Here is a 27,507-nt window from a genome sequence, read left to right as displayed (position 1 = left end):
GTAGTCCACTATGCTGTATACCTTTTTTCCCCTTTATATTCTTTTACTATAATATTTTATTTAATTATGATGTAACTTTTTCTGTAGGAATTTTGAAATTCAAGTGCCTGAAGCGAGGTTAAAACAAGATAGTTGCTCCTATTATTGTGCTGCACTGAGAGAATACACGCTCGTTTCCGCTTGGCTGTGGCTCTGCTTAGTAGACAGAAGAGCACCTGGTCATCTAAGAGGAACGGAGGCCATATTGTTTTAACCTGGTGGTTCTTTGTTTCCGATTTTAGATCCCTTTAAGTTTGGCATATTGTCAATATTAATTGTCACATTATCATATCCCTTTAAAATACTTACGTCATGATCTAAACGAGTTGGCTTCCAAATTCGGAATCTGAGAGTAGCTGACCAAAACCCTATTGGCTGAGAATGAGAAATGTCTCCTTCCTTGTTACAGAAGCAAACGTGTTTGAGAACAAGAATGTCTATTTTGTGTCATTGCTAGGCCTCTATACTGGTGGCAGGTGCTGTGTTTGTTGGTGGTAGAAAAAAGCTTAACACAGTTTATGGGTATAAATGGATTTTCTGCGTAAGATGTTGCTCAATTCATTGAAGTGGAACTACATCATTGCTAAACACACTGTGGTATCAAAAGAGGGTTTGGGACAGAGAGTTGCAGCCTAGCATAATATGAGAGTATGGAATGCACAATATAGACATGGGGTATATAAAGGACAACCTTCTCTGGGATGTAAGTTTGGCAATAAAAGCACTGAGGGGATGAGGGGTCAGTGCCGTAAAGTTTAGGAATCTGCATTCTCTGTGAGCTTTGGATCAGGCATCTTCAAACCTGACTGGTCATACAGTTGGAGGGTATGAGGACATCTGGGGTCACCGGAACAAGGCAAGGAGGAGGGTCAGGTGACATCTGTGGGCAAAACCCCATAACTCTGTTGGTAAAGGAGAAATAGAGTTTAGAAGCAGGGACTGTAAATTTAACAAAGTACCGTATATAATCGAGTATAAGCCGCCCCGAGTATAAGCCAAGGTACCTAATTTTACCTCCAAAAACTGGGAAAGCTTATTGACTCGAGTATAAGCCTAGGGTGAGAAATGCAGCAGCTTCTGGTAAGTTTCAATCAAAACATTGAGTATTGTATTCTTGGCGACTATTCTTGGGCGCCGGCGACCATTTTTGCGCTTGACCCGAGTATAAGCCGAGGTAGAGGTTTTCAGCATATTTTGGGGGCTGAAAAACTCGGCTTATACTCGAGTATATACACGGTATATAAGGTTAGTGTCATGTGTGTTGTAGGTCGCTCTCTTATGGGTCACAGCTGATAATTTCAGTAGGATTAATGCAACTCTACACGCAGAGGTATCTTGTCTAAATCCAAGGCCCTTTTTCATTATGTGTGAAGATCCAACGTAATCCTAGGGGTCCTTAGGCCACTCGTTTGATGGCCACAAATAGTGGGAAAGAACAGTTGCTCCACAAAATTATTGGTTTCCCCAAGGAAATTTACTTCAGTGGATGGCAGTTGGGTTGCTGGCAGATATATCTCCACTGGCAAAGCAAACTCCTGGTGTGTTATAGTCCTTATGGGGGTAAATTGTCTTATGCCTATCGTAACTCTTATACTTATCAGCACAGTTATCCTCTCCTAAACATCCCTGATAGTAAACTCCTCTGAGTTACTCCCCCCTTACCTTTACCACACTTAACTTTTCACGTGTTGATGAAGGGGGCAGAGATGGCACCGGATGTCTGGGTAGATCCTGCACAGGAACCTCTGCTTCCTCAGGCTTAGAACTCGAGCTTCCAAAATTATTAAGCACACAGGTTACCTGTTCATGGAAATGAAGCGTCAATATGGCAGCGGACTCATGCCCATTACTATGCCCTTACCTCAGGTTGCTTTGACCGTGGCATGATTGCAGTGAGATATCAGGGCACCTAAGCTTTGGAGACACCTTATATAAATGACCTGTTAGAGGCCCCACCTACTTACTTATTATTCTATTTGTATGTATCACATGGTATAAATCAATTAGTGGATGCAAAATCCACCCAACCTGCTGTATGTCCCCCACCTACACAGCTGGCGTGCCTAAACAGTAGCATTGCCTTGGACCCTGCATATAGCAAGCTCCTGCTGATGATGTTTGGTGATGGGAGTTGTAATTCAACACAGGCTGGCAAATGCTATATTATAGAAAGAAAGGGGCCCACAAAATTATACTCCCCATTCTCCTCCCCCTAAAACACCCCAACAAACACACTGTTTTCTCTCTGCTCTCACCAGAAAGACTGCAATGGCTGAACCAACGATTGTCCCCGCCAGCACATCCCTCCAGTGGTTGCGATACTCAGCCACACGCAGCAAAGACAGAAGCCACGAAGGAGACAGAATGGCGAAGCACAGGGACGGTTTCACCAGCCGGGACCCTTTAATTCTCAGCACCAGGGTGACGTACATCTGTGATATAAACCAGTCCCAGTAAGACAGAAGTTATGCACTGACACAACCTATTTTGTAATTCTGTGCTAAGTAACAGACCCATTACTAGAGATGTCGCGAACTGTTCGCCGGCGAACTTGTTCGCGCGAACATCGGGTGTTCGCGCTCGCCGGAAGTTCGCGAACGTCGCGCGACGTTCGCCATTTTGGGTTCGCCATTGTTGGCGCTTTTTTTTTGCCCTCTCACCCCAGACCAGCAGGTACATGGCAGCCAATCAGGAAGCTCTCCCCTGGACCACTCCCCTTCCCTATAAAAACCGAAGCCCTGCAGCGTTTTTTCACTCTGCCTGTGTGTGCTGAAGAGATAGTGTAGGGAGAGAGCTGCTGCCTGTTAGTGATTTCAGGGACAGTTGAAAGTTTGCTGGCTAGTAATCGTTTTGATACTGCTCTGTTATTGGAGGGACAGAAGTCTGCAGGGGTTTGAGGGACATTTAAGCTTAGGTAGCTTTGCTGGCTAGTAATCTACCTTCTACTGCAGTGCTCTGTATGTAGCTGCAGTGGGCAGCTGTCCTGCTTCTGATCTCATCTGCTGACTGCTGCAATAACAGTAGTCCTTGTAAGGACTGCTTTTATTTATTTTTTTGTTGTTTTACTACTACTACTACTACTACTACTACTACTACTATAAGAGCCCAGTGCTATTAGTCTAGCAGTGTTGGGGAGTGGGACTGGTGTGCTAATCTGCTGCTCCTAGTAGTTCAGCAGCACCAACTTTAATTTTTTTTTTTTAATATTCATTTTTTTTTATTTTACTTTTTTTATTTTACTACCGCTGTAGTAGTGTATAAGTTGACCTTTTAGGCATTATTTGCCCTGTAGGCATTATTTGCACACTGTTTTCTTCAACCCGCCATCGAGCTGTGTGACCTTGTTCACATTCTGTCTAAATATCCATAATATTACCGTCTCCAGAAAAAACACCGGAGTCACTTTTTTCAAGCAGCCATAATATATTTTACGTAATCCGTATCCACCGCTGTAGTAGTGTATACGTTGGCCTTGTAGGCATTATTTGCACACTGTTTTCTTCAACCCGCCATCGAGCTGTGTGACCTTGTTCACATTCTGTCTAAATATCCATAATATTACCGTCTCCAGAAAAAACACCGGAGTCACTTTTTTCAAGCAGCCATAATATATTTTACGTAATCCGTATCCACCGCTGTAGTAGTGTATACGTTGGCCTTGTAGGCATTATTTGCACACTGTTTTCTTCAACCCGCCATCGAGCTGTGTGACCTTGTTCCCATTCTGTCTAAATATTGATAATATTATCGTCTCTAGAAAAACCACTTGAGTTACTTTTTTTCAAGCAGCATTCATATATTTTACGTAATCCGTATCCACCGCTGTAGTAGTGTATACGTTGACTTTGTAGGCATTATTTGCACAGTGTTTTCTTCAACCCGCCATCTAGCTGTGTGTATTATCGTTTCCAGAAAAACCAACTGAGTTTTTGTTGTTGTTGTTGTTTTTTTAAAAATAATGCCAGGCAAAGGCAGGCCGCCACGCAGAGGCCGTGCTAGGGGCCGTGCTGCTATGCAATCCTGTGGCCCTAGCAAATTGCCCAGTTTTAAAAAGCCAATGACCCTGAACTCCCAAAATGCTGAAGAGGTAGTTGACTGGCTTACACAGCACACCCCATCCTCTACCGTTTCTAACTTTACCACAACATCCTCCTCATCCTCCACTGCTATGGCCACCCCACATAACACTTCCTCCACCACCGGTGCCCCTTCTTCACTGGGGTCAGAGGAGTTATTTTCCCATGAGTTTCTTGAACTGAGTAATGCGCAACCATTATTGCCAGAAGAAGATGAAGGAGATGAGGACCTTACACCAGATTTAATTCTGGCAGAGAACACGATAGAGATGGACATAATGAGTGATGAGGAGGAGGTCCCCGCTGCTGCTTCCTTCTGTGATGTGTCAGAAGAAATTGATGCATCTGAGGAGAATGATGATGAGGAGATTGATGTTTTGTGGGTGCCTAGTAGAAGAGAGCAAGAGGAGGGTAGTTCAGATGGAGAGACGGAGAGTCAGAGAGGCAGTAGGAGAATAAGACTTAGAAGAAGCAGGGAGGACAGCCCGCAGGGATCAGTAGGGCAACAACATGTATCGGCACCTGTGTTCAGCCGGCCAACGCACCCGCCATTGCCGCCAATACCGCCAACTCCGCCAACTTCTACTGTTACCGCCAGATCGCACACTTCCAAAAAGTCAGCAGTGTGGGATTTTTTTAATGTGTGTGCCTCTGACAAAAGCATTGTAATTTGCAATGAGTGCAGTCAGAAACTGAGCCTTGGTAAGCCCAACAGCCACATAGGTACAACTTCTATGCGAAGGCACATGAGCGGCAAGCACAAAGCACTTTGGGAGCAACACCTCAAAGGCAACAGGCAAACTAAAAGCCACACTCCTTCTGGTCCAGCATCTTACTGCTCTACCTCTGCTCTCCTTGACCCGTCTGAACCACCCTCCACTCCGCCTTCCACCTTGACCACCTGTTCCCATTCCCAGTCATCTGCCACCAGCCAAGTTTCTGTGAAGGCCATGTTTGAGCGTAAGAAGCCAATGTCTGACTGTCACCCCCTTGCCCGGCGTCTGACAGCTGGCTTGTCTGCACTCTTAGCCCGCCAGCTTTTACCATACCAGCTGGTGGACTCTGAGGCCTTCCGCAAATTTGTAGCAATTGGGACACCGCAGTGGAAGGTACCCAGCCGCAATTTTTTTTCTAAAAAGGGAATACCACACCTGTACCAACATGTGCAGAGCCAAGTTACCGCATCTCTGTCACTTAGTGTTGGGCCAAAGGTCCATATGACTACTGACGCATGGTCCTCCAAGCATGGTCAGGGCAGGTATGTCACCTACACTGCCCACTGGGTGAACTTGGTAATGGCTGGGAAGCAGGGAATGGGTAGCTCAACAACAACAGTGGAGTTGGTGTCACCGCCACGGATTGCACGCGGTTCTGCCACCACCTCTACTCCTCCATCGCTCTCTACCTCGTCTTCTTCTTCTTCTTACTCTGCTGCTGGGTCCTCCTTCTCCTCCTCCACACCTGTGCACCCCCAGCTCCCCCTAGGCTATTCGACGTGCCAGGTACGCCGTTGTCACGCTGTCTTGGGGATGACGTGCCTGGAAAGCAAAAACCATACCGGATCTGTACTCCTGTCATCTCTGCAGTCACAGGCCGATCGGTGGCTGACCCCACACCAACTGCAGATCGGAAAAGTGGTGTGTGACAATGGAAGCAATCTGTTGGCAGCGTTGAGACTAGGCAATTTAACACATGTGCCCTGCATGGCACATGTGTTAAATTTAATAGTCCAACGTTTTGTCTCCAAGTACCCAGGATTCCAGGACGTTCTCACCCAGTCCAGAAAGGTGTCGGCCCATTTCAGACGTTCCTACACAGCCATGGCACGCCTTGCTGACATTCAGCAGCGCTACAACATGCCCAACAGCCACATAGGTACAACTTCTATGCGAAGGCACATGAGCGGCAAGCACAAAGCACTTTGGGAGCAACACCTCAAAGGCAACAGGCAAACTAAAAGCCACACTCCTTCTGGTCCAGCATCTTACTGCTCTACCTCTGCTCTCCTTGACCCGTCTGAACCACCCTCCACTCCGCCTTCCACCTTGACCACCTGTTCCCATTCCCAGTCATCTGCCACCAGCCAAGTTTCTGTGAAGGCCATGTTTGAGCGTAAGAAGCCAATGTCTGACTGTCACCCCCTTGCCCGGCGTCTGACAGCTGGCTTGTCTGCACTCTTAGCCCGCCAGCTTTTACCATACCAGCTGGTGGACTCTGAGGCCTTCCGCAAATTTGTAGCAATTGGGACACCGCAGTGGAAGGTACCCAGCCGCAATTTTTTTTCTAAAAAGGGAATACCACACCTGTACCAACATGTGCAGAGCCAAGTTACCGCATCTCTGTCACTTAGTGTTGGGCCAAAGGTCCATATGACTACTGACGCATGGTCCTCCAAGCATGGTCAGGGCAGGTATGTCACCTACACTGCCCACTGGGTGAACTTGGTAATGGCTGGGAAGCAGGGAATGGGTAGCTCAACAACAACAGTGGAGTTGGTGTCACCGCCACGGATTGCACGCGGTTCTGCCACCACCTCTACTCCTCCATCGCTCTCTACCTCGTCTTCTTCTTCTTCTTACTCTGCTGCTGGGTCCTCCTTCTCCTCCTCCACACCTGTGCACCCCCAGCTCCCCCTAGGCTATTCGACGTGCCAGGTACGCCGTTGTCACGCTGTCTTGGGGATGACGTGCCTGGAAAGCAAAAACCATACCGGATCTGTACTCCTGTCATCTCTGCAGTCACAGGCCGATCGGTGGCTGACCCCACACCAACTGCAGATCGGAAAAGTGGTGTGTGACAATGGAAGCAATCTGTTGGCAGCGTTGAGACTAGGCAATTTAACACATGTGCCCTGCATGGCACATGTGTTAAATTTAATAGTCCAACGTTTTGTCTCCAAGTACCCAGGATTCCAGGACGTTCTCACCCAGTCCAGAAAGGTGTCGGCCCATTTCAGACGTTCCTACACAGCCATGGCACGCCTTGCTGACATTCAGCAGCGCTACAACATGCCAGTCAGGCGTTTGATTTCTGACAGCCAGACTCGCTGGAATTCAACGCTCCTTATGTTGGAACGTCTGCTGCAACAACAAAGGGCCGTCAACGAGTACTTTTTTGAACTGGGTGGTAGGACTGGATCTGCACAGCTGGGGATTTTTTTCCCCCGTTACTGGGTGCTTATGCGCGATGCCTGCAGGCTCATGCGACCTTTTGAAGAGGTGACAAATATGGTCAGTCGCACCGAAGGCACCATCAGCGACCTAATACCCTTCGCTTTCTTCCTGGAGCGTGCCGTGCGACGAGTGACAGATGAGGCTGTAGACCAGCGTGACGAGGAGCTGGAAGCGCACGATTTCTGGTCGGAATCACCAGAACGAACCCAGGCACCTGCTGCAACGCAGGGAGAGGTGCCAGAAGTGGAGTCAGAGGAGGAAGGTGGCTTTGTGGAGGAGGAGGAGGAGGACCAACAGGAGCAGGCTTCCCAGGGGGCTAGTGGTGACCTTTTGGGGACCCCTGGTCTTGTACGTGGCTGGGGGGAGGAGACCGTGGATGATGCAGTCCTTGATAATGAGGAAGCGGAGATGGATAGCTCTGCATCCAACCTTGTGAGAATGGGGTCTTTCATGCTGTCATGCCTGTTGAAGGACCCCCGTATCAAGAGGCTTAAGGAGAAGGACCTGTACTGGGTCGCAACGCTACTAGACCCTCGGTACAAGCATAAAGTGTCAGAAATGTTACCAACATACCACAAGTCCGAAAAGATGCGGCATTTACAAACCAGCCTGCAAAACATGTTGTACAATGCTTTTAAGGGTGATGTCACTTCAGGAACTCATCAACATTCCAGGGGCAGAGGTGCCAGTAATCCTGCCACGAGCACACCTGCAAGGACAAAGCCCTTTGGCCAGTCTGTAACGTCAGACATGCAAATGTTTTTCTGTCCAAGGCAGCGCCACAACCCTTCTGGATCCACCCTCAAAGAACGCCTCGACCGGCAGGTAGCGGACTACCTGGCATTAACTGCAGATATCGACACTCTGAGGAGCGATGAACCCCTGGACTACTGGGTGCGCAGGCTTGATCTGTGGCCAGAGCTGTCACAATTTGCCATGAACCTCTTGTCTTGCCCAGCCTCAAGTGTGCTCTCAGAAAGGACCTTCAGTGCAGCAGGAGGGATTGTAACTGAGAAGAGAACTCGCCTAGGTCACAAAAGTGTCGATTACCTGACCTTTATTAAAATGAATGAGGGGTGGATCTCGGAGGGTTACTGCACGCCGGAAGACTTGTTCTGACTTCTATGCAGCTGTCCTTCTCTTCAAGCCTCATGACTCCACACACAGCTGTCCTTTAGCGTCCTCCTCCTCCCTCCGCCACCGTTACAAACTAGGGTGCAAACCCTACTGGTTTAATTTTTTCTGGCCTCTGTGCTTCAGTGGCTGCAACCAAAAAAACTGGGCAAACAATGTCTACAAGGTCAACGTATGGCAAAAAATGACTATTTTCAGCATTTATATGGCATATTTTTTCTGGCAACTGTGCTTCAGTGGCTGCATCCAAAAAAATGCATATTTTCTGCATTTATATGGCATAATTTTTCTGGCCTCTGTGCTTCAGTGGCTGCAACCAAAAAAATGCATATTTTCTGCATTTATATGGCATAATTTTTCTGGCCTCTGTGCTTCAGTGGCTGCAACCAAAAAAATTTATATTTTCAGCATTTATATGGCATAATTTTTCTGGCAACTGTGCTTCAGTGGCTGCGACCAAAAAAATGACTATTTTCAGCATTTATATGGCATATTTTTTCTGGCAACTGTGCTTCAGTGGCTGCGACCAAAAAAATGCATATTTTCTGCATTTATATGGCATAATTTTTCTGGCCTCTGTGCTTCAGTGGCTGCAACCAAAAAAATTTATATTTTCAGCATTTATATGGCATAATTTTTCTGTCAACTGTGCTTCAGTGGCTGCGACCAAAAAAATGCATGTTTTCTGCATTTATATGGCATAATTTTTCTGGCCTCTGTGCTTCAGTGGCTGCAACCAAAAAAGTTTATATTTTCAGCATTTATATGGCATAATTTTTCTGTCAACTGTGCTTCAGTGGCTGCGACCAAAAAAATGCATATTTTCTGCATTTATATGGCATAATTTTTCTGGCCTCTGTGCTTCAGTGGCTGCAACCAAAAAAATTTATATTTTCAGCATTTATATGGCATAATTTTTCTGGCAACTGTGCTTCAGTGGCTGCGTCCAAAAAAACTGGGCAAACAATGTCTACAAGGTCAACGTATGGCGAAAAATGACTATTTTCAGCATTTATATGGCATATTTTTTCTGGCAACTGTGCTTCAGTGGCTGCGTCCAAAAAAACTGGGCAAACAATGCCTACAAGGTCAACGTATGGCAGTTGTTTAAAGAGAACAGTAGATTACTAGCCAGCAAAGCTACCTAAGCTAAAATGTCCCTCAAATCCCTGCAGACTTCTGTCCCTCCAATACAGAGCAGTATCAAGCAGATTACTAGCCAGCAAACTTACTATCATCTGTCCCTGAAATCACTAACAGCTCTCCCCCTACACTATCTCTTCCAAGCACACACAGGCAGATTTTTCAGATACATTTTTGCCCTTGATCCCCCTCTGGCATGCCACTGTCCAGGTCGTTGCACCCTTTAAACAACTTTAAAATCATTTTTCTGGCCAGAAATGTCTTTTCTAGATGTTAAAGTTCGCCTTCCCATTGAAGTCTATGGGGTTCGCGAACCGTTCGCGAACCGCTCGCGTTTTTGCGCAAGTTCGCGAATATGTTCGCGAACTTTTTTTCCGACGTTCGCTACATCCCTACCCATTACCCATTGTCAGATTTGTTATTCATAAGGCAAGTGTGTCAACACTTTTTACAGTAGTCCAAATCAAAAAACATTTTAGCACAAAACATGGGGAATCTTTGTAGAATCACCACAATAGACCAGTGGCCCAGGTGGTCCTGCCCCAGGCCCTCAGCTCAGGGAGTGGACAATCCGTATACAGACAAACAAGTATAGGTGCAAGGCACTCCGGTAAGCCACGTATAGATCAGATCAAAAGTTAATAGATAAAAATGTATAACCTTTATTTATACGAACATCTCTCGCCTTACGCGTTTCGTGTCAGTGGGACACTTAGTCACAGGCTTGGACACATACAAAAAAGAGTCACTGTTTAAAGGCCTAAGCACCAATCAGAAAAAAGGGAGGAGTGAAAAAACATACAAGGTCTATTCACAATTTAAAGGGATAACATACCTTATTACAAAAAATACATATTTCAAAGACAAACGCATACATACAAAAGTAGAAAACATCTTAATGCATCGTAAAACCAGAGAGATTGTACAAAAACATTTTCAATGCAATCTAAATATGTAAATAGAAAATTTTAAATGAAATATATGCATTATATATATTCATTTTCTATTTACATATTTCTATTGCATTGAAAATGTTTTTGTACAAGTCTCTAAGAATTCTTCTCTGGTTTTACGATGCATTAAGATGTTTCCTACTTTTGTATTTATGCATTTGTCGTTGATATATGTATTTTTTGTAATAAGGTATGTTATCCCTTTAAATTGTGAATAGACATTGCTTGTATGTTTTTTCACTCGTCCCTTTTTTCAGTGATTCTTTTTTGTATGTGTCCAAGCCTGTGACTAAGGGGCACATTTACTTAGCTCGAGTGAAGGATTAGAATAAAAAATACTTCGAATTTGGAAGTATTTTGTGGGCTACTTCGACCATCGAATTGGCTACTTCGACTACGACTACGACTTTGAATCGAACGATTCAAACTAAAAATCGTTCGACTATTCGACCATTCGATAGTCGAAGTACTGTCTCTTTAAAAAAACTTCGACCAATTACTTCGCCACCTAAAACCTACCAAACATCAATGTTAGCCTATGGGGAAGGTCCCCATAGGCTTTCTAGCCAATTTGTGATCGAAGGAAAATCGTTCGATCGATGGATTAAAATCCTTCAAATCGTTCGATTCGAAGTATTTAATTGTTCGATCGAACGATTTTTCCTTCGATCGTTCCATCGTGCTAAATGCGGTAAATCCTTCGACTTCAAAATTCGAAGTCGAAGGAATTTACTTTGACGGTCGAATATCGAGGGTTAATTAACCCTCGATATTCAACCCTAAGTAAATGTGCCCCCAAGTGTCCCATTGACACGAAACGCGTTAGGCGAGAGATGTTCTTATAAATAAAGGTTATCCATTTTTATCTATCAACATTTAGTTTGATCTATACATGGCTTACCGGAGTGCCTTGCACCTATACTTGTTTGTCAACACTTTTTACAGTGGTGTAACTAGATATTACTGGGCCCCACAGCAGATTATTTTGCAGGCCCCAAGGTTGACCAGTTTTACCAATATTTATTTAAATTGTATATGAATTAGGATTTCATGGGGCCCCTATACCTCCTGGGACCCTGCAGCCACAGAGTTTGCTTTCTCTATAGATGTGCCCCTGACTTTTTACATTTTCCCAGTTCTGTGTAATTGTGGTTTTTGGCCAATAGTTATTCACGTGTGCCATAAGTGCTGCTAACACTATTCATGGACAAGGAAAGTCATATTCAATAGGGGATGCCAATCTGTTAAGTACTGCCCAGTGAATATAACCTGGGACAGACTCCTTGTCGCTGAAAAACATTCCAACCCAGGGCTTCTGTCGATTAGCACAGGTCCCAGACCGCTGTAACGGAAGTATGTGACAAAGCATAGTGTACATGTGGCATTACTGGGAAATTGCTAAAAAATGGCGACACAGCAGTTCCCCTTAAAAGTTGGAAGGACATTCATTCTCAGACTAAATTTTCACAATCATTAAAGTGGACCTGTCACCCACACATAAAAAGCTGTATAATGAAAGTCCTTTGCAAATTAAACACGAAACCCAAATTCTTTTTTTCTTTAAGACATCCGTACCTTCTATAAACTCATTTAAACGTTTCAGCTGTCAATCATATATTGCCTGCCCCTCCTCTATGCCTCAGGCAGTCACTTCCTTTCACTTTCCATTCAGTACTTCCTAAATATTGCTGCTCCCCTTTCATCCCCCCTCTCTTCTCACACTTTATAATTGTGTAGGGTACCAAGCATGGGCATTAGGTCCACATTTCTGGCACATTCACAAGATTTAAGGATGATAAACAATTTGCTTTGCCACAAAATGGCACCTCCCTGCTTACTATAATTGTGAATTCCAAGACTGAAGGAAACAACATTTAAATAATAAATATAGAGTAAGTAAACTTTATTTTGCTCAACTAACATGATAAAAAAAGAATTTGGAATTATTTCTTAGGGTGACAGGTCCCCTTTAATAACATCACTCCTATTCCTATGTTTACCCTCCTATTTTTATGCAATTCAAACAATGCTTGGTTGTTGCTGGGGTTAGTCGGACCTTAGCAACTGCAGAACAGATATATTCCAAACACCACAAAGAAATGCAAATCAAAATACCAATTGCATGTTGTTTTTGTAGTACTATGTTCTACATCAGGGGGTCCTCAACCTTTTTCCCAGTCAGCCACATTCTAATGTAAATGGAGTTGAGGAGCAACACAAGTATGAAAAAAAGTCCTCGGTGTACCAAATAAGGGCTTTGATTGGCTATTTGGTAGGCCCTATGTGGACTGGCAGCCTATAGGAGGCTCTGTTTGACAGTACACCTGTTTTTTATGCAACCCCAACTTGTCTCCAAGCCTGAAATTTAAAATAAACACCTGCTTTGAGGCCACTGGGAGCAACAACCAAGTGGTTGGTGAGTAACATATTACCGGTACTCACGAGCCACTGGTTGGGGATCATTGCTCTACACCAGGGATACCCAACCTTTTGAACCCGTGAGCAACATTAAGAAGTAAAAGGAGTTGGGGAGCAACACATGCATGAAAAATGTTCTTGGGCTGCCAAGAATGTGTTGGGATTGGCCATTTGTTAGCTCCGAGGCCCAAATGTGGATTGTAAACCTACATTGAGTCTCTGTTTGGCAGTGAACCTGGTTTTTATACAACCAAAACTTCCCTCCAAGCCAGGAATTCAAAAATAAGCACCTGCTTTGAGGACATTGGGAGCAACATCCATAGGGTTGGACAGCAACATGTTACCCACGAGCTACTGGTTGGGGATCACTGCTCTACACACTACTAAATTTCAATTTAAACTTCCCCTTTAAATGCAGTCATTTATAAATCTTGCCCCTCAAGTTTTGTTGACAATCACAGCTACAGCACTGGAAATTAGCAATGGGAAAGGTGTCGTTAACAGTCAATCAGAGATCTCCAGGCTGTATAGTTATCACTGTGCCCCTCACCGTGGTATATACTGCAGAATATGCGCCCAGAGCTGCGGGCTTGGACGGAAAGGCTTTGCGCGCCTCAGCGATCAGATCAGGGTCTCCGGTGCAGGCCTGTGGGGTTGACACATACTGAATGTGGGACACACAGCCCAGAGCAGTGTAGTTAGGACGACACACAGATAGGAAATGTGGAGTCTGGTTCCCAGTAACTGTCTGAACTGCCCCGGCGAAAATGACTGTACAGAACAGGCCGAAGGAGAAAAGACCTAGAAGAGACATGCAGGGATAAATGTTACTTTCTGTTCTTTCATTCTCCACTGATTTTGGTCCTTTGCCTTTTACTATCACCCTGTGTTCTGCTTTCCACTATAGTATCCCTATTGCCTTACCCTTGTGTCTGCACATTATCTATCTCATAGGCCACAGCCCTCACACTTACCCAGAATCCGCACAATACGGCGCAGTAAAGGATTGAAAAAGCAACAGTCCCCACAGGCAATGACCCTCTCTCTGTTCTTCCAGCGCGGATCAATCAGGACAGAAGTAACCTCACCCACGAGGATCTACAATGAGAAGTTTTGTTCATTGTTTCCATCATTACAGATCTATTGCTTTACTGATTATCAACGCACAGTTTGCCTTAAAATGGATTGTTCGCCTTTAAATTCATTCATTAGAATGATGTAGGGAGTGATATTATAAGACAATTTGCAGTTGGTTTTCGTTTGGTATTATTTGTGGTTTTTGAGTTATTCCGCTTTGTATTCAGCAGCTCTCCAGTTTGCAAGTTTAGCAACCTGGTTGCCAGGGTCCAAATTACCCTAGCAACCATGCATTGATTTAAATAAGAGACTGGAATATGAATAGGAGAGGCCTAGATGAGTAATTAAAAGTAGCAATAACAATACATTTGTAGTCTTACAGATGATTTGTTTTTTAGATGGGGTCAGTGACCCCCATTTGAAAGCTGAAAATAGGGGAAGAAGGGCTTGATTAGAAAGATGAGTAATAAGAAATAGCACTAACGATAAAAAGAGCACAAATGAAGGCCAAATGTTCTATAACATATTAAAAGTTAACTTAAAGGTGAAACACCCCGTTTTAAAAATAATAATCACAAAAAATTAGGTGTCAGAACCAGACTTTGACCAAAATACGTAAGCACATTGCCGCAGCAAGGTCTCTCATTGTCCTACACTGACTATTAACATTCTATATTTATAGTGCTTTTAAAATTATGCCCCCAGCAAACAGTGAGGACTCACATACTCAAATACAATGAAGGGCCTTGACATGGCACGTGGATATAGTGTGGCACTAACAGCTCGTTTATCACAACAATTATTTTTAAAGGCAAACTGTGTGCTGGAGTATGGACTGCAATATAAAGCAGTTAGTATATTAAAAAATTGGAACATTTTGAATACAGATCCAATTATACGGGCATTAAAATTAACCCCAATGGTCATTAGTAGAAAAGTCTATAGATAGTCAAGCTGCCCCTAATCTGTTAAATAGGGATTCAAAAATGAAGAGCACATGGCTAGATTTAAGGGTAGGACTTCACGAGCGATTTTGTCGCAATCCTAAGTGCTGCGACTTGTCGCATGCGACAAAAATAAGGTAAGAGATAGAATTGTCGCATGGTGTCGCAGTGTTGATCCGACAGTCGCATCGCATTGGGTCAATGCTGCGACACCATGCGACAATCCTATACTTACCTTATTTTCGTCGCATGCGTTTTGTTGCAGCGCGTCATATCGCGACAAAATTGCTTGTGGAGTCCTACCCTAAAAGTTTTTTTTCCTTGTAAAAGTTGTGTCGTATGTAAAAATAACAATAGCAAAAAATTAAATACGTTTTGCAATAAAGAAAATAGTCAGGAGTTTACTGGTCAGATTCGGAGAACAGTTGAGAAGTATCAACAATGAGGATAATGATAACCCAATATTTAAACATTTTAAGGCTGTTTGTGGAGGATCCTTATAAAAATTTTAAATTTTGGCATAGACAGCATTAATGAAAATAGTGGGGGAAATCTAACCACAAAGCTACTACGACTGGAATCAAATTGGATTTTCAAATTAGGGACAATTATATCTGAGGGAATGAATCGCCACTTTGAATTGAAAGTGGCTATTACATCATTATGGAGTTAAAAAATGTAACACATTTTATAAATTTTGGAACAATCCCTGTTTATATTTATGGATTTGGTTGCACACTGGCACTTTATTGTGTAGAGTAATAAGTAGGAGTTATTTATGAAATGTATGGCACATAAGCACTTTTCTATTATGTACAATTTCGATGGGCGGATTTTTTCGCCTTGTTTGCCTCAAAAATGACGCCCATAGACTTGCATGGCGTCGTGCGTCAAAAAAAAAACAAATTTTTTTGGTGCCCATAGACTTTAATGGGCATCGGCGACATTTCGTCGGCAGGAAAATTTTAGGCGAAACGAAACGGGTCAAATTCGCCCATCCCTATGTACAACTAGATTTGTTTAATCATAAGGTCAACAATGTTTTTATCACGGTCGTGCTCCCTATTCCCAGGGTATGTAACTTTTATATCTCCCTATAGAGAACTGTAGTAGTGAATTGATCTATTCAAGTTCTAGGTTGAGGGGCTGAGTGTTAGCGACTGGGTAATGATGGCTCAATAAAGAAGGTAGCCAGGTGGTCAGCCCTGCAACATGTATAAAATAAGTTCATGGGTATTTAAGGGACATGGTAGAACAACAGAGAAGTATTCGCACACCCTGGCCTTCCCGAAAAGTAGAGATCCCTGGTGCACAGCAAAATGGAGGAAACGGCAACCTCACGATCCAATGGCGACAAGAAATTCACCAGCACACAGGTAATGCAAGCAGGTTATACCTTGCTAGAGATTTATAAATTTCTAGCAAGGTATAACCTGCTTGCATTACCTGTGTGCCGGTGAATTTCTTGTCGCTATTTAAGGGACATGACCAGCACTAGCCACACCTCCTCTGATGAAGCCCCAATAGAGCGAAACAAGTCAGGAGGGAGTGGCTGATAAGAGGTAGGCAGACTAGGGAGGAAGACACTGCGTTGTGGTGTGTTATGCTAAAAGCTTTGTTTGGATGTATTAATATGAATTTTTACTGTTGATGAAATAAATGTTTTAAGTAAGAAACTGTGCATGTTTCTAATTTATATGTAAACTGTGTGCTGGCCATCATTCTTCTTCTTTTGGTGTGCAAATAATGGCTTTTTATCATTTCTAGCAGCTGGTCAACTCCAGAATGTGGGTTCAGGGTTGGACTGGGCTGGCAGGACACTGTGAAAAACCTGGTGGGCCCCAGCTCTTTTGGGCTCCGCCGGCCCAGACCCACTACCTGCACTGCCTCTGCTGACCTTCCTCCCTGACCCCTGGCGCGGCGCACAAGAAAAGGAACGTGCGCATGAGAAAGGGGTGTTTCGGGTTGCGGCTGGGATGGGGAGAGGGGGCCATGGGATGGTGTGGGGGGCCCCTGAGCCCGCAGGCCAGTTAGGCCCTGGGCCCCCCAGCCTGATGCTGTGTGGGTTAGACCGAGCGATGGCACAAGGGCAGGATCAGACTGGACCATTGGGGGCCCATCGGCTTGTAAACCTCCAGGGCCCCTGTGGTGCGCATGACCCACATGCGCGAACGCTGGAGCATGGCACACATGCACAGACTCCACTGCGCCGGCTTGCAATCTGTCTTTTTTATGGGGCCAGCCAAACGGGGAGCGGGTCTGGGCCGGCAGGGGCCCACCGGATTTTTTCCCTGTGTCCAGCTGGCCAGAAACGGAACTAGAGGGGTGCGGGCCCTGGCCCGCTCGCACCCCCTGCTCCCCCGGTAGTTCCACCCCTGCAGCTGGCCCAGTCCGACCCTGCACAAGTTTGCTTTTAGCAGCTGGTCAACGCTTCAGCATGGGTTATACCAAGTGATTTCTTTCAGTGCTTTATATACATAAAGTAGAACCCCCATTTTACATTTTTCAGGGGACCAGGAAAAAAATATGTAAAATCAGGGAAATGTATTAAAGTAACTTTTTTTACTTTGAGACACAATATTTAGTGTGTTAATAACATTGCAGTGTTAATGTTACACTATGGGGGGCAAGTGCAAGACTCTCTGTCAGTCACATACACAAGCTAAAGCAATAAGTGATTGGTGCAGGACTGTATAAGGGGCAGACTCATTGCAACTGACCATTTACAGGCAGAACCAGGGCACAATATACATCTGGTTACTATTTTACACCCCTTTATTTCACTAATAATAACATTCATAGATGTAAAATGATGTAAAATCCGGGAAAACATTACTTCCAAACACTTTTTTCAGCTCAGTTGTTTTCAGATTGTTCCCCAGAAATGATTTCCCATTATTAATTTTTTACTGTTTTTCCAAAATCTAAGTTTAAAGTTGAATGTTGGTGTCTCTGGTGTTTGAGTCTGACAGCTCAGTAATTCAGGTGCAGACTCTGAACTGTTACAATTTTGCAACATTTAGTTGATCCATTTCTCAGCAGCATCTCTGGAGTATTAGCGACTATTGTATCAATTCTAACAGTTGCCTTTAATGAAACTCAGAGATTCTACTCAGTAGGGACAAAGAAAAGAAATGTATCAATTAAGAACAGTTTTTGGGGGGTCAGCGACCCCCGTCCCTGCCAGAGCTGCTATAGAAGTTGAAATATTACACTTTACACTTCAATATTAAAAAAACAGCGACACATAGAAAATAGAAAGTAATTGGAAAATGGCTTTATTTCTGGTGATCTATCTGAAAATAACTAGTTGTTTGAAGGTGAACAACCCCTTTAAAATCCGGGAAATGCACCAATTGAAATGCATTATACATTTATAAAAAAATGTAATCGTAATTCAACTTAAAATCAGGGTACTCAAAATTGAGGTTTCCCTGTATTACACCTCCCATTCCATGTTATTACTGTCCCTGCACTTACAGCTATTGCACACCCCTATATCTCCCCCCTTCCATTCCCTGGGCTCACAGCTGCATCCAGCCCTAAAGCCTTTTCTGCTGTTCCTATACACAAACACACACACACAAACACACACAGCTGCTCCTTCACACTATGTTGTGCCACTGCCACTCCATTACTCCTTCCCATTACTTTCCTGACCCAGTTCAGCTCCAGACACTGCTCTTGACTCTGTTACTGTGCAGCTATAGAGGGGGAAGGAGACTGCGCTGTCAGATCCAATGTGAATCACCCAGCCGTGTCATTTTGTATTATTGCTATTGTGACACTGCTGCTTGGTTGGGTAGAATGTAGGGCGACAAGGTGCTCTGCGGAACAGTCTTAGAAGTACCAGTATGACCGAGCATTCCCCTCTTGCATTCTAGAGAAGTCACAATATATTAGAGACACGGACACATTTTAAATCCCCATTCAGCACAGTTAATTGGGGATCTCCACCCTAAACCATGTTCGCATAAAGAAAGAAAATACAGTTCTGAACACTGTTCCAATGTAATTAAAAATTCTCAATGGTTTTAAATAGAATCACTATTTGGGATTCGGTCTAATCCCCAAATCCTTGGTGAAAGTTTCGGCCTAATATCGAACCGAATATTCAAATTAGGGGCAGGAAAGGAGAAAGTGGAAAAAATTCTTCTTTTGAGATGAAAAATCACGTGATTTCCCTAATTTACCAATGCAAATTAAGATTCAGATTCGATTCGGCCGAATCCTTCTGAAAAAGGCCGAATCCCAAACTGAATCCTGGATTCGGTGCATCCCTAGTTTTAATGTTATGCGTAAATGTGATTGTTATGGAAAGTCAGATCTGTCTGTCCCTTTCTGTTCTTTTTCTGAAACATTGTAGCAGAAGTCAGTTTCCCCTCTGGGTCTGTTAATAAAATTCTGCTTCATTGATTCAGGAGTCAGAACCAGTGGTCCAGACAGATTTGTAACTTTATTATGAACAGTAGCAGATTGTACTGGTTTCTGTACAGCTATACAGTATGCACCTATTTAGCCATTTATCGTGAGTAGTGATTCCCCTTTAAGATAACTATTACTATGTTACAGAATGGTTACTTCTAAGCAACTTTCCCATTGGCCTTAATTTTTTCTTTTTTTATAATTTTTGAATTAGTTGCCCTCTTCTTCTGGTTTTTCTAGTTTTCAAAATGGCAGTCACTGACCCCCATCAAAAAAAAAACAAATGCTCTGTAAGGCTATTTATTGTTATTGCTACTTTTTATTACTCGTCTTTCAATTCAGGCTTCTCCTGCTCATATTCCAGTCTCTTATTCAAATCAGTGCAGGGTTGCTAGGGCAAATTGAACCCTAGCAACCAGATTGCCGAAATTGCAAACTGAAGAGCTGCTGAATAAAAAGCTAAATCACTCAAAAAAAAATTGCAAATAGTCTCAGAATATTACTCTTGACATCATGCTATAAGGTGAATTTAAAGGTGAACAACCCCTTTAAGTGTCTGGTTCTAATGGGTGAGGCGAAGTTTCTAGGTTCCATATACAATAGGATGGTTTATTGATCATTTGCCAGAACCTTTGACCCTACCTGGGCACCCTGATCAAGACATGGGTTATAACTATACAAAATCTTCAACAATAACTGTCTCATACACAACAATTAAATTTCAGCAAGGCCGCCTTTCCACGTCCCGTCCAAACGCACGTATAACTTTAATATTGTATAGTAGAAAAGGATAAGGCCAAAGGAAGAACAACTGCAATGTGCATATAATCACAGTTATCCTTTTCTATTATACAATATTGGGTTATAACTATGTTCGCTTAACAGCAGCTGCAGCTAGATGAGCCTTCTGGAATTGTATATATGGCCCTCCAGCTGTGTTGTCCTACTGATTTCTGCATATGTCAGTTTTTGTATCTAACTCTGAAGCCCTATTTGTGCAATAATGGGCTCTTTGTTGCTTTACCAAGTTGGGGGGATGCCTTGTGACCAGTGGCTGTAGTTGCTACATAGCAAGAGCCCACCTGTACAATGCGAGTGCAACACAGAAGAGTCTTATTACCGTGAGGATGGGTAGAATGGCGATGAGCGGATACAGCAGACGTGGTGGTGCCCGGCTTGTGCTCTCTGGTCCAGGGTAAGGTTTGGATAAAGTGCTGTCATAGCAGAAGAATCCTTGATTGTGGACAGGGAAGGTGTCCGTGTACTCAAAGTGGTACGAGAGGATGACTGTTCCCGCCATCAGGACAAGCTGGAAATAGAGCATCTTGTGAGAGGTGGAAGAGAATAGACTGACAATTGTGGGCAGAAGACCACAGAGCAGACAGTGAGAGAGATAAACAGATATTACAATAATCTGGACCAACTAGGTAAGAAAACATGAAAGACTGCAGGACTGGGAATAAATGCTTAGAGGGTTTCTGGAAGTCTTCTCTCCCTAACAAGAGTGTTTTGGAAGAAGAGTAGACAAGCCCAGGAGGACAGATAGAAATGTAAAGATGGATAGAAAATCCCAGCTGTTGGGTTCTGAGAATGGAAAGAAGTGAAGGACTGAGGCTTGGAATATAGGAGATGGGTGGAATAAACAGGAAAGAAGAACAGGAGGCAAGAGACAGGAGTTGAGTTGGGATGACAGAAGGGATAAATGAAAAGCTGAATGAGACAAGGATTTGGTTGAAATGGGAAAGTAGTGTGAAAGGAAAGAGTGCAAGAGCAGAATGTGTACAGAGCGTGAAGAGTGGGGAATGAGTGAGAGGTCCCTGGAGCTAACGTTGCCCCCTCCTTGTTATGTCACGGGAACCACACTCCCTCCTCTTAATGACACAGGTTCCCCACTCCCTCTTCCTTAGGTCACAGAGATCCACGCTCCCTCCTCTTAATGACACAGGTTCCCCACTCCCTCTTCCTTAGGTCACAGAGATCCACACTCCCTCCTCTTAATGACACAGGTTCCCCACTCCCTCTTCCTTAGGTCACAGAGATCCACGCTCCCTCCTCTTAATGACACAGGTTCCCCACTCCCTCTTCCTTAGGTCACAGAGATCCACGCTCCCTCCTCTTAATGACACAGGTTCCCCACTTCCCACTCCCACATCCTTAGGTCACGGGAACCACATTCCCTCCTCTTAATGACACAGGTTCCCCACTTCCCACTCCCTCATCCTTAGGTCACGGGGATCCATGCTTAAATTAACCTAATAAATTAAATTAACCTTAAATGAACCTCCTTCTCATCACAGAACAGCAAGTAAGCAATTTGGCTAAGCAGTGGCTGAGCCCATACAGTCGAATAGCCTGTGCCCCCGTTAGCTGCTCTGTCTCGGGGATGTCACCCCTTCTGCATCTCCCAGGACCATGCTGACACTTCAACTTGCAGGGACACAAGTTTCAAGAGTTTAACTGAATAATGAAATAAATGATCACTCACGTGGTTATATTGTTGTAATGACGGCCGGATAACTTTAGCTCATGTGTCTGGGAATGGCATGAGGAATATGTTGCATGTTATGTGACAATGTATTTGACACAACTTTATATAAATATATATAACTAGAGAGAGACAGAGACAGACTCAGAGAGAAACAGACACAGAGGGGCAAATTCACGAAAGTGCAAATTTTCGTCCGCAACCGCTTCACCATACTCCGTGCCACTTCAACAGGCGCAAATTCGTTACCACGAATTCACTAAATGCGAAGTTGCGTCTCAGCAGCCGAACCATGATGAATTTTAACTAGCGACATCAGCTGGGCAAGCATTTCATAACGGATTTTTGCTAGCGTTCATTTCTGCCTATCGAAACTTCGCTAGCACTCTTGCGCTTAGGTTAATTTGTACCTAAAAGTCGCATGGACGTCTTTAATAGTAATGTTGGTACAAATGCTTGAAGTGGCCACTTCACAAACACATGTCCAATTAGCCATAATAAAGACATAAATGCCCTAGACATGAGCCCACATTTAAACAAACGTGACAGGCCCCTCAAATTAGTTTTAAAAATTGCTCACACATAAATCTTCAATAGTTCAGACTTTTGAAGGCAATCTCACTTTAAAAAAAAGATAAGTCGCCATTTTTTACAAGTTTAATGCATTTCCAGCATACAGGATGTGATGTCACCGACATAAGATTATGGAAGATGTAGCTTCGTTTTATCAGTTCGCCTGGTCTGAGGTGGCGAAGTAACCTCTGGCCAAAGAGGCAACGTTCAGTAAAATTTGCATCTTAGTGAATTTTCGGAGTAACGACTGTTCACCAGAGCGAAAAGTCTGGCGATAGGGAGTGCGAACGAACGCTAGCGACGGTCTCGTTTGCTAGCGAATTGTCTTCTATGCCTGTTACTGAATTGGGGATGTCCCTTTCGGATGAGAATTCTGGTGAATTGTCACTAGCGATGGCCGCTTCACACTTTAATGAATCTGCCCCAGAGAGAGAGAGAGAGAGAGAGAGAGACCCGTCACCTGCCCAGCAACCTAATTTCTCTCACAAGTCCCTGCTTTCTATGTTTCCACAATTAATAGCAGCAAACAGGCAGTAGCCCCACCATACACACAGAGGAAGGGGTGGAAGGAAGAAACCAACAGAGCGAGGTACAGCCTAACCAATAAAAATCCTGATTAGTGGGACTGTAATTAAAAGGAAATGAAGTTAAAACGATAGGAAGGCTTGTCGTTCTTGGCAGAAAAAGTGGCTACTCTACACAGCCGTCATATGATAAAAGGCCAGAGAGAAAGGTAAATGTAGGAAGAGATGGAACAAGAGCCACAGAAGAATTGGTCAGTACCTCCACAAACAGGAAGCAGGGGATGATAGAGGTGCTGCTCTTGATCTCGGTCTCATGGGAGGCCATATGTGAGGTGTAGCCTGTTCGAACATAACCTGCTGCAAACACAAAGAAATGCCTTGGCTAGTAATTCATGGCAGCTGCTGGTTGTCTTTGCATTCTTTATAGAATACCATTTCTAAATAGGGTTGCCACCTTGGCTGGAAAAATTATGGTTCATCCCATCCCATAAAAAAGATAAATATATAGGAAGGCCGGTATATTTTTCCAGAAAAGGTGGTAACCCTATTTCTAAAGTAACCAAAATGGCAGCTACCACTATGTGTACATGCAATAAAATAATTCTCCTTGCAGGGAACATGCTTTACCAATATACGCTTTATCAACAGAATATAATACACAAAAGCCATGAATATCTTATAAATTATATCCTTATAAACAGTGACTAGTGATGTCATCAGTTGTAAACGGTCACATGTCACATGGCTCTCTAAAACTTGTGTATTATAATAAATAAAGTTCCCCTTGTTGGAAAATATGAGGATATTAGAAGTCACCTCGGAGTTCCATTACCTGTGCTTTCATATGTTCATGAAACTCCTCTGTGACTTATAATATCCTTATATTTTATATTGGGGGTACTTTATTCACTATATATTATATAATCACCTCCATTATTGTAATGAAGGCAATGTACTCACTGTCTGGGTTGCTGTACAGGGACAATATGGGACTCAGGGGAGGGGTTAGTGGAATAAGGAGTTACAGGGACAATAAGGGGCTCAGGGGAGGGGTTAGTGGAATAAAGAGTTACAGGGACAATAAGGGGCTCAGGGGAGGGGTTAGTGGAATAAGGAGTTACAGGGACAATAAGGGGCTCAGGGGAGGGGTTAGTGGAATAAGGAGTTACAGGGACAATAAGGGGCTCAGGGGAGGGGTTAGTGGAATAAGGAGTTACAGGGACAATAAGGGGCTCAGGGGGGGGAGTAGTTAGTGGAAATAGGAGTGACAGGAACAATAAGGGGCTCAGGGGAGGGGTTAGTGGAATAAGGAGTTACAGGGACAATAAGAGGCTCAGGGGAGGGGTTAGTGGAATAAGGAGTTACAGGGACAATAAGGGGCTCAGGGGAGGGGTTAGTGGAATAAGGAGTTACAGGGACAATAAGGAGCTCAGGGGAGGGGTTAGTGGAATAAGGAGTTACAGGGACAATAAGAGGCTCAGGGGAGGGGTTAGTGGAATAAGGAGTTACAGGGACAATAAGGGACTCAGGGGAGGGGTTAGTGGAATAAGGAGTTACAGGGACAATAAGGGGCTCAGGGGAGGGGTTAGTGGAATAAGGAGTTACAGGGACAATAAGGGGCTCAGGGGAGGGGTTAGTGGAATAAGGAGTTACAGGGACAATAAGGGGCTCAGGGGAGGGGTTAGTGGAATAAGGAATTACAGGGACAATAAGGGGCTCAGGGGAGGGGTTAGTGGAATAAGGAGTTACAGGGACAATAAGGGGCTCAGGGGAGGGGTTAGTGGAATAATAAGGAGTTACAGGGACAATAAGGGGCTCAGGGGAGGGGTTAGTGGAATAAGGAATTACAGGGACAATAAGGGGCTCAGGGGAGGGGTTAGTGGAATAAGGAGTTACAGGGACAATAAGGGGCTCAGGGGAGGGGTTAGTGGAATAAGGAGTTACAGGGACAATAAGGGGCTCAGGGGAGGGGTTAGTGGAATAATAAGGAGTTACAGGGACAATAAGGGTCTCAGGGGCCAGGTTACTGGAATAATAAGGCGCTGAGATGTCAAGTTACTGAAATAAGAATTTATAAGGACAATAAAGTACTCAAGGGCCCAGTTACTGCAATAAGGTGTTGAAGTGACAATAGGGAATTTAGAGGCTGGGCTACTATAACAAGGTGTGCAGAAAGACTTATTCCAATGATATGTTATGTGAAGAATAAGGTACCAAAGATTAGGTTATTCTAACTACATGTGATGGGGATAATAAGCCTCATAGTTAGGTTAGTAAGATGTAGCATAAGTAGACACACATGAAGAGGTGATGCTTAGTGATAATGGAATATTATAATGAATGACAGCAATCCCATTGTAATTAGGGCCTTCCCTCCACCCCCCAACCTTCCACAGACCTGTGGGCATTGTCCAAATATGCCCCCTCCCTTCAACGCTCCAAGGAATCAACAATGAGGGAGGAGAGGCAGCTGGCAGATATGTCGATGCCCTCCCAGCTCACAGCCTGCAAGGAAAGGCAACACAAGAAAAGGGAAAAGGAGAACGTGGGTGGGGGTGAGGACAGGGCACGGGAGAAAGGGTGATGCAGGAAAGGGAAATGCTGAAGGGTAAGAAGAGGGTGATGCTGGGAGGGAGGACCAGATGTACAATTGGAGGGATTGAAATAATATGGGGGGAGTCGTGGAAGATAAGAATGGGGAGGGGGGTAACAAGAATGGAGATCGTATAGAGAAGAGAGGGAGAGAAGAGGAGGAGGGGGAGGCAGTTGGGGGAATCTCATTAGTAGGCTGACGGCATATGTTTTCCAATCAGAACACCCACCTCTGCCTGTTATATAAGCAGCCTCATAATAAGGGAATCTGACAACATGTGGCATTGGATAACAATATGACTGCTCAGTAACCATACTACAGCCCTTTGGCTGGTGTTAAACTTCATTTCCCATAAGCCTTAGCAAGCCACAGACAATCAAAGCTGCAGAGCGTGCTGATCCCAAACTCCAGTGATAAAATCTCTTACTTACCCTGAACAGATGCTTTGCTCATGTCCTCCCCAAGCCCCATTTTCTCTCTTCACTTCTTATCACTGTTATAGATTGTGTTCCTGGCAAGTTGCACCCATTTTGTTGCTTTTCACGCTGCCATCTAGGTCATAAATCAGCCTTATTATTATCTGGCTGCTTTCATTTTGCTTCTGACTCCTGAACCAATGTAGCAGAAGCCAACTGATGACTTCCCACTACATTGCTTTAACAGTCAGAATGCAGAGAACAGAAATGGAACACACAACATTCAATTGCATATACATATTACTATAACCATGATAACATAAAATGAACATATAATTAGAAAAAAAGGTGCCTTTTTCTAATAATATACAAGACGAAATCACAGCACCATGCAAATCGTGTATAATCTTAAAAAGCCTTTATTGGATTTTCTGGCTTGGATCTCAAACGAACTGTTGTTCGTTTGAGATCCAAGCCAGAAAATCCAATAAAGGCTTTTTAAGATTATACACGATTTGCATGGTGCTGTGATTTCGTCTTGCATTGCTTATCCGGTTGGAGTGGACAACTTCGCACGTGCACCTGCTTGACAAATTTGTGGTTTGGGTGAGTGCTGACCAATTGTTCCAGTTTTTCTAATAATATACACCTGGAGTGGGGGAGAAGACTATTCTACCCTTCTGCTGTTGCACTCGTATTTGTTTATGGAATGAATATATATTGGAAAGTTGAATATTTTCTTTCATTATGTAAAAAACTGTTGTGGGTGATGTTCACTTTTAACCGAGAAAATAACTGAAGCCAGTGGCACTTGTATTGGCAGCAAACATACTGACCTGAAGAAACCCATTTCTGTTGGAAAGGCTTCAGACAAACCTTAATTACTGATTTTTTACTGAAATCGTAACCCGTAGCAACCACCCAGCAGTTGGTTTAGATGTGCCACTTGCAGTACGACTAATGAATGCAACACCTGATTGCTGTTGGTTCATGTCACTCCTTATCTGAAATCCGCTCAATGATATGTCAAAGGCTCATACAGATGGACGTTTCACCCTGCGTTCCCCTGTGGTCTGGGCAAAACGCCCCACTGTATGAGCCCAAAAAACGACTAAATGCAATTTGCGGTCGATTATCTTCCTGGCCATCGAACCAGTCCCTGGATCAACACCTTGCAGGACAGGGGGGCCTGTGTCCACCAGATTTCTGATAAAAGAATACTTAAGGGCAGAGACACATGGGAAGATTCAGGGAGATTTGGTCGCCCAGCGACTAATTACCTCGTCTTTGGACGACTAATCTCCCCAAAAAGCCTTCCCACCAGCTAGAATCTAAATCGCCAGCGGGATGGCACTCTGAGCACCTCGTTTTCCGCAGTCGCCCGACTTCGGGCAAATTCGAAAAACAAAGCGCTCCAAGTGCCCGAGAATCTAAATCACCGACGGGAAGGCTTTTTGGGGAGATTAGTCGCCCAAAGGAGAGGCGATAACTCGCCTCTCGACTAAATCTCCCCGAATCTTCCCGTGTGTCTGCC

General features: G+C 44.1%; 1 protein-coding gene across 11 annotated transcripts in view; it reads right to left on the bottom strand.

Annotated features, from left to right (window-relative positions):
- Positions 1 to 489: 489 nt before the first annotated feature.
- Positions 490 to 27,507, bottom strand: part of plppr2.L (phospholipid phosphatase related 2 L homeolog) — a 41,269-nt gene continuing 14,251 nt past the window's right edge. For 3 of the 11 annotated variants that reach the window (XM_041587281.1, XM_018253681.2, XM_041587280.1), the window contains exons 2-9: positions 25,989 to 26,109; positions 23,224 to 23,321; positions 20,503 to 20,691; positions 13,911 to 14,034; positions 13,487 to 13,737; positions 2,295 to 2,471; positions 1,718 to 1,839; positions 490 to 941 (exon numbers count right to left, since the gene is read on the bottom strand). In XM_041587281.1, the coding sequence (XP_041443215.1) occupies positions 836 to 941; positions 1,718 to 1,839; positions 2,295 to 2,471; positions 13,487 to 13,737; positions 13,911 to 14,034; positions 20,503 to 20,691; positions 23,224 to 23,321; positions 25,989 to 26,028 (1,107 nt within the window). In that variant the 5' untranslated portion in view covers positions 26,029 to 26,109 and the 3' untranslated portion in view covers positions 490 to 835. Of the gene's footprint in view, positions 942 to 1,701; positions 1,840 to 2,294; positions 2,472 to 13,486; positions 13,738 to 13,910; positions 14,035 to 20,502; positions 21,844 to 21,867; positions 21,915 to 23,223; positions 23,322 to 25,362; positions 25,939 to 25,988; positions 26,110 to 27,507 lie in introns of those variants that run through there. The other 8 variants (XM_041587282.1, XM_041587285.1, XM_041587284.1 and 5 more) reach the window with 8 other exon arrangements.

The sequence above is a fragment of the Xenopus laevis genome, chromosome 3L, assembly GCF_017654675.1.
Source record: "Xenopus laevis strain J_2021 chromosome 3L, Xenopus_laevis_v10.1, whole genome shotgun sequence".
Lineage (NCBI taxonomy): Eukaryota > Metazoa > Chordata > Amphibia > Anura > Pipidae > Xenopus > Xenopus laevis.
The sequence above is the reverse complement of the archived record's forward strand: the minus strand, read 5'-3'. Positions and strand labels throughout refer to the sequence as shown.